The 12,536-nt window shown below is 53.0% G+C and overlaps 1 protein-coding gene across 1 annotated transcript in view; it reads right to left on the bottom strand.

Annotated features, from left to right (window-relative positions):
* Positions 1–12,079, bottom strand: part of Slco2b1 (solute carrier organic anion transporter family member 2B1) — a 47,394-nt gene extending 35,315 nt beyond the window's left edge. Inside the window, exon 1 of the mRNA XM_028877512.2 lies at positions 11,728–12,079. Within this exon, the coding sequence (XP_028733345.1) occupies positions 11,728–11,743 (16 nt within the window). The 5' untranslated portion in view covers positions 11,744–12,079. The remainder of the gene's footprint in view (positions 1–11,727) is intronic.
* Positions 12,080–12,536: the final 457 nt, after the last annotated feature.

The following is a 12,536-nucleotide window of genomic DNA, read 5'->3' as shown; positions in this document are numbered from 1 at the left end:
GTTCCAAACATTTGTGAGTTGCCTGATGTGGGTGACAGGTATGGAACTCAAGTCTTGTACAAGAGCAGTACACTTCCTTAACCACTAAGCTATCCTTCCAGCCCTGAGAACTATTAGCCCCGATCACGGTTAATTGTGATTGTCAACTTAACGGGATTTATAGTCACCTAAGAGATACATCTTTGGGTATGCCTGTAAGGGTGGTTCCAGAGAGATTTAACTGAGGAAGATCCACTCAGTGAGGTGGCCCATCCTGAGGGCTGTGGTTTCTGACTGAATAAACAGACACTGCAGTGAAGTACCAGCCTGCCCACATTCAGCTTTTTCTGTCTGCTGACTGTAGATACAATGTAACCTGACGTCTTGTGCTCCTGCAGCTGCGCCTTCCATGGTGACACATTGTAGCCTCATCTATGAGTCCAAACAAACCTTCCTGTAAGTTGCTCTACGGTCAGGTATTTCTAACTCCAACTAGCAAAATGGCTGATGTGATATATAATTCACAGGCCATAAAACTCTTAAAACTCACAATCCATGGATTTTAGTATGTTTATAAAATTGTACAGCAATCACCACGGTCCAGTCTTAAAACTCTTCCTTCCCACAGCAGGAAGCCTGGCATCTCTAGCTGTCACTTTCCATTCCTCCCTACCAGACTTCTGGAAACCCTAATCTACTCCCTGGCTCTGTGGGTTTCCTACTGTGGACATTTCACACGGATGAAATAATCTAACATGTGGTTGGTCACCTGTAACTAATTTTTAAAAGCCCATAATATTTCCAAGGTGCTCAACATCATAGCAACTGTCAGTGCTTCATGTCTTTCTACAGATGACCGGCACTCCTCTGTGTGCTTGGATTGCTTTTCGTTCACGCACTTGTCAACTGATAAACAGTTGGGTGATTCGGGGTGTTGGGAACCGTCATTACAGCGCTTTACGTGGGCGGTCTGCACTTTTTAGTCCTCTCGGGCATATACGCCTGGGAGTGGAATTGCTGCGTCCTGTGACAGTTCTGTTGGGCTATCTGAGGAACCACTGAACTGTTGGCTGCTGTCCTTCCAGCCTCAGCACCAGCCCTGTGCTGGCTGGCAGGGGTGGGGATGGGAGGGGTGGGGGGTGGGGGGGGGTGGGGGGGTAGGGGGGGCCCTGGGACATGCTGGCACTGCTTCGGGGAGCGGGGAAGGGGGCGTGGTGACTTGGCTAGGTTTGAGCGGCCCACATGGAGAAAGGCACTGTGCTTCCTCCCCTCGTCCGTCCGGTTCAAGAGCTGTGGAGCTATGCACCATTTCACAAGCCCGCCAACCGCATTCCAGTCTCGCTACACCTTTTTTCGTATGTTATGGTCCGTCTTTTGAGTGACGCTCACCCAAGTAGGTGTGAGGTCATGTGTATGGTTTGATGGTGATGGCAGGCATCTTTTTATGTTCACATTTGTCATTTATATGACTCTCCGGAGAAATGCCTAGACAGTAGCTGGAAGAATTTGAGGAAACGGAAGTGCGTGCGTCTGGGAGGAGTTCCTTTGGGGACACAGACATCCAGAGGAAACAAAGGAAGGTAACACCTGGCAGGGGTGTTGGGGTGGGGAGCCATCGGGAAAGAGAAAGAGGAGGAGATGGCAGGGGTCACCTAAAGAGGAGGGGGTAAGGGCCTGTAAGGCAACTGTCCCCAGAGACACCGAGGGCGCGACTTCTGAGCCTCAGCTCCTGTCACCAGGAAGGCCTGTCACCTCTGCCATCTAGGTCTTCACATGCATCCCCAGCACATGAATGCTCCCCAGAGCTCAGTGTCCTCTGTCCTCTGTGTCTCTTCTGAGGACTCCCAACAGCTCAGTCCAGATGTCGAACTTAATGGCCCTCCACGCTCCTTGGACCGGTCTGAACAGGGGGAGGACGCACAGCGCCCTTCTCTGGCTTGGTCCACTCTAAGCTAGCCAGGTCACCTTGGCGGCCATGCCGGCATGCCCCAGAGCCTGGTCAACCAAACAGCAGGGCTGTAGCTGGGGCTGGAAGGTCTGAAGTCACTGACAGGATGTTCCAGCTCAGAAAGAAATGCAAGGAATAGATGGGGGAGGGAAGGGAGGTCAGTGGGCCGCCTCAGCATGTGCATCCCCCAGCCCAAGACCAGACCCTCAGCCTGGGCTCCTGAGACCCTGGGGACAGTCCTCCCTCTACGCCAGTCACACCCCTCTCCTCTCGGCCCTCTCCTCTGCTCATTCACAGAGCTCTGTTCACTTGCCTTAGGTAAGCACCTACTTGCAGCCTCACTCCCGGTCTTCCTGAAGCTTCCACTGCAGCCTCCCCTGCCAAAAAGTCTTCCTGGCTTATTCGATCCGTTGGTGAAATGACGGTTTCTGGCGCACAAAGTCCAAATCTCTTCTCTCTGGGTTGGGGAGGAAGCCCAGCGATGTGCTTTGGGCTCTGAGAGCAGTCATCTCCCGGAATATCTGCCAGCCAAAACTTCTGCTTCCTGGGAGCTGGTCAGTGCAAGCCTCTGGTGCGAGGCTGCGTGCTCCTCACGAACAGAAGCTGGTGCTCAGTCTAGCTGCAGCCACGTGGCAAGGGGCAATACTTCAGAGACCAGCCTGCCCCTTCCCTCTCTGCTCATTCTTTCCGGGAAAGACTCAGGCCCAACCCATAGTACGCCCCAGGGTCAGGTTGCAAAAGGCAACCCCTAGGACATCGTAGAGCTGAGTACAGGCTTCCTCAAGCTTGAGTTGGACTCCCAGCTCCCAGCAAGCATCCAAGGTGATCCCGAACATGTCTCTTGATCTTTCTGAGCCCCAGTTTTCCTCAGCTTACAAGTATGAATGACAGTATCTACAGACAGGACCCAAGACACGCTGCTCCCAAATATGACATGTGGGCAATGAAGAGCAGAAATCAGATGTCCCTCTCCCCTCCCCCCTCCCCTGCAGCAGGTCAGTGACCTCGGCAAGTTACTCGCTGACCTTCTCCCCTCCCCTACCATTTGAAGCATTTCAAAGCAGGCTTGGCTAGATCCCCTTTGGTTTATTACCATCAGGTCATATTCCATTTGTTCAATCGTGCCTCTCTACAATTAGATATTTCGTCAGACCTAGCATAAACACACCACACACACACTTCTCCATTTCTTCATGTCTGCTACTGGAGACTCCCATATCTTATGAACTTTGGACTAAATAATTCTGTGAACTTCTTATCCTGCTAATCTGTCTTTTGTCGGAGTGTCTCAGGCATGAAGCCAGGATCAGGGAAGGAAAAATCTCCCCTCTACTGCCTCAGGCCCATGAGGCAGGTCTCTGTCAGGACTGGCCTTCTGACCGACACCCACCAGGAGCCATTTTCCACTAATTCCAGATAAATCTTCCGAAATGTCCTAGAGAGGACACTTCACCTGGAGCCGCCTCTTGCTCCCAAGTTCCCCTCTTTGTTCTGGCAGAGCCATTGTCCACCTCTAGGTCGCCTCTCTCCCTCTTTCATCCGGGCTCCAGTCAACCACAAAACCCAGAGAACCGCACCCTTCTCCCCCAGTACACTCAGTGGTCCTAGAGGCAACGACCCAGGTTTGGAGCACAAGCTGCAGTTCAGCCTTGTAGCCTTAGATTCGGGGTACTTTGGCTTCTGACATGCAGGGCAGGGGCAGCAGCACCTCCTCTCCAGGGCAGAAGGCACCCCGAGAGCCCAACCTGCCTACTTGCACATCGGGCCCCCCTCTAGAGCCTCCAGACCTACTGCCTGTCCCTCCTAACACGGCACTGCTCTTCTGAGGTCTTCGTAGTCTCTTCCTAGTCTGTCCAGTTCAAGCAAATGGCTGAACTGTTCAGTTCGGTACTTCGTTAATCTGATCCATTCTTCAAGGGGAGCCATCCGCAGAGTACTGGCCTCCAGGGCCCTTCCTCCATCTGGCCCCCACCCCAGTCCCCCCTTTTTTCTTCCTTCCCTCCCTCCTTCCCCTCCTTCCCTCTTGTCCCCTTCACTCTCCCCCCCCCCCACTTTTCTTTCCTGTCAACAGGGTCTCACTATGTAGCCCAAGATGACCTCAAATGTGCAAGCCTCCTGCCCCAGCCTCCTGAGTGCTGGAATTACCTGCATGCGCGGTCACACCCAACTTCTTCAGAGTCTTTGATCCCTCCTGCCCCAAGTCCACATTTTCTATAGTTCCCACCAATCCTGAACTGCCACATTCCGATTCTTATCTCAGCCTTCTCAGGTCTCTGGCCACCCTTTCCCCACAGCACTGAAAGGTTTCAAATCAGATTTCCAGGTTTTCAGCCAAAGCACAGTGACACTTCAGGGTCTTAGCTGCAGCTCACAGTAACCTTTGCCTCATTGGGATCTCCTGTTGGTCATGTTTGGTGTTGATACAATCTACGGTGTGTGGTGTGTGCTTGATAAATGGTACACTTTTCCCTCTCAGGGGGTCCACCGTCTATCAGCTGTCTGTCCTGCCATGCGGCACCACCTGCTTCCACGAAGCACCAAGTATCAGTACCCACAGAACCAGAGAGCTAGGCTGAAGCTTGCCTCTGTGGGCAGTAGTAGGGCCCTACTAGGGACAGTGCTCTCTGGATGCTTCCTTCCTTCCTTCCTTCCTTCCTTCCTTCCTTCCTTCCTTCCTTCCTTCCTCCCTCTCTCCCTCCCTCCCTCCCTCCCTTCCTTCCTTTCTTCTTTCTTCCTTCTTTCCTCTCTTTCTCCCTCCCTCCTCCTCCTTCTCTCTCTCTCTCTTTCTTTCTTTTGAGACAGGGTCTCACTGTGTAGATCTGACTGGCCTGAAACTCACTCTGTAGACCAGACTGGTCTCAAGCTCACAGAGATCTGCTGTCCCTGCTTCCTGAGTGCTGGGATTAAAGACTTGTATCACCATGCCTAGCTAGTGTGTGCCATCTTGATCTGAGGGGAAGCAGGGGGCTACTGCAGCATGAACATCACCAAATGCAAAGCTATGTTGGGCATGCATGTATCCTCACATCCTTAGAGCATGCTACCAGGGCTTGGGACGACCTGTGAGCAAACAGGCTTGGAGAAGCATCATCCAGGATCCCAGAACTGGTGAATGGTTTGGATTTGAGTCTAGATCTGTCTGACTTCTGGGCTCCTAATGTCAGGCATCAGCTCTGCACTGACAGCCTTGGAACAAATACAGTGACAGTCCTTGGGTGGTCACTTCTCATTCTGGCCCAGTTTCCCTTCTGTGAGTTGTCAAAGGTGGCTGTATTGCCGCCATCTGTCACTCTACCAGCTCATTCTGCAGCTTGTTGGCCAGCTCACTGGTCAGTCAAGGGTTCCCTTCTGTGGCCTGAAAAGGTTAGGAAAGGAAATGTGGGAAGAAAGTTGAGAGGGCTCCAGTCCAGGGACCCACAACCAAAGCCCCTAGGTTGGAACCTTCTGGAGAACTACAGCATCAGTTGCCAAGAAATGCCAAAGCAGAATCTGAGAGGGTCAAGGCATGATACTGTCTATAGACTGTTCTAGCCAGTACCTTACAGAAAGCAAAACCTAGGACCACGGAGATCCGGGTACTTGGTGGCTGGCGATCAGACAGATAAGAACAACAAACCCATTTCCCACCCGCTGCGAGGCTGTGTGGGATAAGGTGCCTGGGCAACTTCCGAGGGACTCGCTGAGGCCAGCTTTGTCAGCCTCAGCCCAAACTCAACAGTTAGTTTGCTTCTAAGTCTGGCCACCAGGCCTTGGAACAACTTGCTTTTCTTCTTCTGGAAGGCTCAGCTTACTCCGTTTCATCTGATCCAGGAAGACCCCACTGGAAGCGCACCCCACCCCCCACCCCGCCCCAGCTCCTTGCCCCTCCCACCATCCAGTCTCCACACTGCCTCTACCTTCCGTTCCCACACTCCTCAGCTGCATTCCAGGGGTTGTTTTTTCGTCTGTTTGTTTTTCTCTCTAACTTTGGTGTACAAGAATAAACACCACACCCACCCCTCTGTGCCACCCTCACATACACACCGCGCCAGGCCGTCAAAGGGACCCATACAACACACAGACAATAAGGCAGGGGTTGTGACTGGGAAACTCTGGCCCAAGGCCTCCACTCAGGGGTGTCCCTTGAGACAGATGGCATCCTCTGGACGCTCCCTGCCTGGAGGCACTTCAGGGCCCGGGACTTGTTTTGAAGCCTGCAAAATGCTGGCTTGCTGAATGTTTTTAAAATCAGTTGCCAGCATATTTTTTTTAAAAAAATCAGGAAATTTCACATCCAATTGCAGATTTATGTTTTTGTCTTGAAAGATCAGCAGATCTGGCATGCAGAGCCTCTGAGAGGACTCAGCGGTCCATGGTGCTGTGCCTGCTCAGAGAAGTCCGCCCGCCCTGCTGGAGCCTCAGTGGGGCCCATTTCCTGGGGCCCTTTCACCTGCCTGGGGGCTTCCCTGTTCTCTGTCCGTCTTCAGCAACTCTGGGCTTGGGAGCTCCCTGGCCATGATTCCTGGTTTAGGAAAACCACTCTGAAAGTGGAGAACTAGGCCAGGAAGCCCAGAACTAATCCAGAAACACCACAGCGGGCAGAGAGGGGGTGCATTGCTGGCTCTAGAAGTGAGAGCAAAGATTTGGGGGAGGCACTTGTCTTTCCACCCCCAGAATCCACATGTTGGAAGGAGAAAATAGACTCCTGCAAGTTGTCCTCTGACCTCCACAAGTGCACAGTCAAGTGCACCATGGTATGTGTGCACATATCACACACACACATATACACACACACACACACAATGTACTACACTACTACTACTAAAAAACAGAAGAGGTGTGGGGCTGGAGAAGTTGGAGGGACCCGGTGACGGGGCAAGCTGAGGGGGAGCTCCGATGCCTGTCTTGGTGTACTGTTTTGGTGAGCTTGGCCCCTGACAACTGGGAGGATAGAATGACAGTGTGCTCAGCACTGGACATGAGGTTGGGTGAGTAGAATAGCCATAGGAAGGGGTTTCTCTAGGAGGTCATGCCTCCAGGAAAAAGGTAGGAGCTGAAGTCACTTGTCTAGGGATCTGAGAGTCATGTGAAGCTGACATCAACAAGCCGGTGTCTGAACCTGCCCTACTCTGTGCCTCAGCTGAGAGCAGAAAGAGGACCTCCAGCATTGATCCACTTTTCAAGATAGCGGATCGGTGTCACCAGAAAAGCTACCAGCTCCCAGCACTAAAAGCTCAATGTCTGAGCCTGGGAAGGGTGGCATCTAGGTGGTGGATAGTGGTTGAGTCATCCCAGTCTCAAGTTCAAGGCCCCTGAGAGCCTGAGGCTTCATCTACCCATTCCTATAAAACACAATGCTCCAGCCCCAACAGATTCTTGCCATTCCCTAACTAATCAGATGCTGCCCTCGGCCTTTATACACGCCGCACCCTTGACTGACTGCCTACCCCCACCACCCCCACCACACCCCACCACCCCCATCACCCGCACCTGTCACATCTCACCTCTCAGGCCCAGCCTAGCTAACAAGCACGCTTGTTGAGTTGAACTCACCCAAATGAGATAGCCAACAAGACTGGAGCCTAGGCTATATACAGGTGGGGGTGGTCGTGGGGACACAGGGTGACTGTGGGGCCTCAAGCTCCAGTTCCAATGTGACTCAGCCCAGCACTGTGAAGGAGGAAGAGTCAAAGGCAGAAAGTGGGGAGGGAGTCTCCAGACAGGAATTGGGCTTGGCTGTCATTTTTGGGAAATTCCTTCTGGAAGGACCCTTGGGTGGCCTGCCAGCAGGGAAAGGATCTTGAAGTCTAGCGGTTGCTTTTTGAAGGAGCTCTGTCAGGATGGGGCGGCGGGGAGAGCGGGGCAGGCATCTGGTGGTTTCCGAGTTGGGTCAGGGACCCTGTGCTGGGACTTTCTGTTCCCGGTTCTGGCCTGGCTACCCCATCTAAACCCGTGACGACCTTTAGCGACTAGAGCTTGGGGAGGGGGGTTCTGAGCCCATGGGGAAGCAGGACAGTTTCCTTAGCTCTACACAAGAGGCCATTGGCCCAAGGCCATGCTTCTCCTTCACACGAGGAGCTCATCGATCACTCTCAGGGTCGGGCTGACCTCACAAGTCATCCATTCACTCATTCTTGCACCACAGCGTGAGTCTGAGGACCTTGGTGAGGCTCAGCAGCCACACAAGGTCACCCCAAGGAGCACCAGGTGGAGCCTTGGGAGCCTTCAGTGACATCCTGAAGAGGACAAAGGGGAGGACTGAGAGCCCAGAACCCAGAGGGCACTCGGGTGTCGCTGGTTCTGCCTTTAGATGTGTGACCTGAGGCAGGTCATGGTCCTCCCGGCTTGCTTTCCTCATCTGGACAGAAGTCTGCACTTGGACTCACAAAACTGTGACACCCGAGTAGTGCTCTGGGGAGCATCCCTGGGACACAGATCACTGAAGCATGGTCACCTCTTCTGTAGCCCCGAGGGCCTCTAAGCTAGTCTCTGTGATACTCTCACATGGGCTCTCTGTGTCAGAGCGCTTGTTGGCTTTGGCTTAATTTTCTGAGATAGCTCCCTGTGACCTCATCCCTTAATCTGGTTGCCCACTTGCCCACAAACATGCCCAGTCCATTTGCCCTTCTAAAATGCACATTGCTGGTACTCTCTGCCTAGATTCCTACCCTCCACCTGCTCTGGGGGCAGACCACCCTCCCAGTTGCTGGCCAACTGTTTTTGCCTATTTCAAACCTTGGCCTTTTCTTCTTTTCAGTATTATTTTTAAGCAGAAATCACTTTATTGTAATGGAATTACAAATAAAAACATCGCGCAGTTAGATTAAAGCAGTCACTCAAATACTTGCCCAGTTCCAAACTGTGCATCTCAGTGAACTTCTTGTAGTTTGAAGTAAGCCATTCTGAAGCCATGGAGCTTTGCTTAGGTTTTATGCTTTCACTATCAATTATATTTTTAATTCACTTGTCCACCACAAAAAAGAAAAAACGTAATAATTGAAATTAGAAAAACAATTGTTTTATATTCTCTTCCATGAGGATGTACTTGTTGGCCCTCTCCTTCCCCTTTCTCTGGTGTTCTTTTTTCTTTATCTTTTCTATGATCCTGGGCATTGTGTAGGGCCTCACGAATGCTAGGCCCATGCCCTACCACTGATGTAGTTCACCAGGCTGACTTTGAACTTTCAATCTTCCTGACTCAGCCTCTGGGGTAGCTGGGGTGAAAGGCCTATATCACAGGTGTTGAAAACTTTGGCATTTTTTATTCATGTGGCTTGTGTTTCTGATTCCACAGATGGGCATCACAGAGCTGGGACCCAGGACACAGAGTTGTTTACTCACTGAACAATCTTATCATCCCAGCTCTGTCCAGTCCTGGCTGGGTCCAAGGCCTCAAGAATGGATGGAATCAAGCCTCATCCTCCAGCCCTCTTGGCTCACTGGGGTGGGCTCCTTAACATTCCAGAGCAATTGCTAGGCCTTGGCTGCAGCCTATGGGGGTGCAACACCATTCTCAAGGCTCCCCATGCTTCAGTCACCCACACCGATGTCAAGGCCCAGCCAGTCCCTGCAGAGAAGCCTCTGCTCTGCTGCCCCCTCCCCAGATCAAGCTTATAAACATACTGGGGACCAAGGGACTGTCCCTGCCACCTACTGTGAACATAGAGAAACAGTCCCTGCAAGCAACAGGGGCAGGCAGACTGGGCACTGACCGACCACATGGCGCCCCATGCTAAGGTCAAGGCCAGCTCACCACCTGGCACTTCCTAGACCAGTCATGGGGGGAAATAACACACATACCCCCACATCTGCTCCCCAGGCAGTGGCACCCAGAAAATAATTTGCTTTGTGAGGAGCCAGTGGAGTAGTATACAACATAGGCCAGAGTTCACTGGCATGGAGTGGGGGAGAAAGAGAAAGCCCTAGGCAAGTGACAGAGAGGAGAGGGCCTTAATATTAGGAAGATTGGTGTCCTGGCCTCTACTCTGCGGGTCAGCTGCTGGGTGATCTTGGGCCAGTCAGTTGCCCTCTCTGAGTATCTGCTTCCTCAGCTATTAAAATAGAGGGACGATTTCGTTGAGTTCTCATGTTGTCCATGGGCAGAGCCGGGATTCGAACATGAGGCTGATGATTCTTTCCCTCCCATATCTTTCCCAAGAAAAGGCTGTGGGCAGGGGCTCCCTGAGCAAGGGTGCTGAGGCCAAAGAATGGCTTCCCTGGATCTCACCATGGGGACAGTGTGGGGATCTGAGTTTCCTCCCTACACACACAGGAGAACTCTGCCATCTAAGGGCACTTGCAAGCTGGCAGGCCACCTCTGTGGGAGATACATATGTCTGTCCCTAGTGGAACAGCTGGCCCCGGACCCTTCGAAGACTGAGTGTCAACTGCATTCCTTCATCCTCCTACCTATTGTAGTGAGCCTGGCCACAGCCCGGATGGAAGCTGTGGAGGCACAGGTGGAGGTGGCTTCTGGTGACTCCGTGGGAGGCCTTGGGACAGCTTCCTATCACATGTGTGTCAGGGATCTGCTAGAGGACCCAGAGCTGAGCCTTTACAGGGAGCGGAGGCAGGTACAGAAGTGAGGGTGCTAGTTTTTCCCATGCCACAGGTCTCCAATTCCCCCCCCCCATTCATACTGAGAAGATGAATGGGAATTTTGTTTGTCAATGGCCCGTAAGCCCATTGAAACCATCCCATTATGCCAGGTTCACTGGTGCCCGCCTGTGCTCCCTGCACACAGGAGGCAGAGGCCAGAGGACAGCATGTTGGAGATGAGCCTTGGACAAGCAAAATCCTGTGTCACCAAAACCAAAACAAACCCCACCCCTACCCCCTCACACCTGACCTCCTCCTCCTCTCTCCTATGAGGCCTCCCAAGAGGAAGCATCCATCCCCACCCTTCCTGGCGTGCCAGGGTCCCCAAGCTGTGTCTGTGATTCTGCAGAGTCTGTTTGGCCTGGAGCCTTCGTGTGGCCACCTGGGAGCAAGCCTGGCCTTGCCTAGCCCGGTGCAAGGTTGACATTGCAGCTGACAGGGAGGCCAGGGGTTACTGCAGGGCATCCAGCCCAGCCACCCTGTCACAGGTGGGTGTGCCGCTCTGCCCTGGCCACTTGGTGCTTTTCTTATGCCATGCCAAGCTTGGTTTCTGGAGCCTTCCAGACGTTTCCCCCTCTAGCCTCCTCATACCCCATTGCCATCTACCTTGCTAAGTGTATGCAGGCCTCTCTCTGAGTCTCCTCTGTGTGGATCCTGTGGATGGGGCCTAAAGTCCGCCTGTCAGTCCCCTTGGTCATCTGCCCCTGTGGTCTGGTGGTTCTCTGCCTTTCTGGCTCACACTCACATTCCCCTTCTTTTCTGTCCCTTCACGTCTTCACTGTGACCCCCCTTCAGGGCCACCCTCCCAGGCTACCCCTTAGTTCTGCTGATCCCCGCGTCTCTTTGCACATGCTCTCTCCCCTCCTTTCTCGCTCTCTCTTCTTTGTCTCTGTGGTTCTCTGCCTTGACCATTCATTCATCCCTACGTTGTTTCACACTGGGACATCAGCTTAATGGTGGCTGGGCAGGTCTCAGGACTCTAGCTTACCAGGGTGGTTTGGCTGGGCTCCCTGCCTCCAGCTGAGTAAATGGCTTCCCTTCCTGTCCCTCTCATTCACCCATACACCCTCCGGTGTTCCACAGACCAGTGGGTTTGCTCTGTGCAGAACTGAACCTCGGTCTTCCCAGCACACTACCAAGACACTGTAGTCTCATACTTTCATGTGTCTGGTGAAGCCTCCAGGCTCCCTCCCCACGCCCTCCCTTCCTTCACCTGCACTTACCTATTCTGGGCCCCATGGGGCAATGCGGAGAACTGTGGCCTCTAGTTCAACCTGGAGCTTAGCAGAGAGCAAGTGAGCCTGTCAGTGGCCTCCTGGAGACAGATTCTGAGAGAGCAGCTGCAGGGAGCATCAGCTGTCCCTCAGGCTATTTCTTTGGCCACATTGGACAGCAGCTGCTCCCAAGGCAGAGGTGGTAGGGACCCTGCTCAATCTGAGCCCTTCTTGAGAGCTCCTGTCTCTGGGCGCTTGCTCCTTCAGCCGGCTCTTAGCCCTGACCCTTGCTGTCTCTGCTTCTTTAGCTCCATGAATTAATTCCTCTGATCTCTGGCTGGGACAGCCCAGGACTTGTAAAGGAGGCGGGTGTGTTTAGGTCCAGCCCCCAGGCTGGCAGGAAGCGGTTCCCGCCCTGTGACTTGTGTGGGTTACTTCCTAGCTCTTTCCCTTGGAAAGCAGCAGAAGTAAGAGCGAGAAGCTGTTAATGGCTCTTCTTAAATCCAGGGCCATTCGGGAGACAAATATTCCAGAACATTCTGTCTCTTTGCTGCAGTCCCAATCATCTGAGACCTCTTTCCTGTGGGACTGCTGCCTCCCTGGCCATCTATGGGCTCTGAAGCAAGCCTCCACTGAGCCTTGGTCCTCCTTTACCACACTCCTGTCCCTGTCCCCTCATCCCTCACTAACAACTGCCCTTCCCATCCACCTCAAGGGTTCAGATTAACGAACAACTGCCCCCTCAAGCATCATGGGCCCCCAAAGCACCATCAGGCACAGCCACTTAGATGGAGGGAGGAAGGAAGTGAGGGAAGAAG

Source organism: Peromyscus leucopus, chromosome 1 (assembly GCF_004664715.2).
Source record: "Peromyscus leucopus breed LL Stock chromosome 1, UCI_PerLeu_2.1, whole genome shotgun sequence".
Classification (NCBI taxonomy): Eukaryota; Metazoa; Chordata; class Mammalia; order Rodentia; family Cricetidae; genus Peromyscus; species Peromyscus leucopus.
This window is presented reverse-complemented; position numbering and strand designations above follow the sequence as displayed.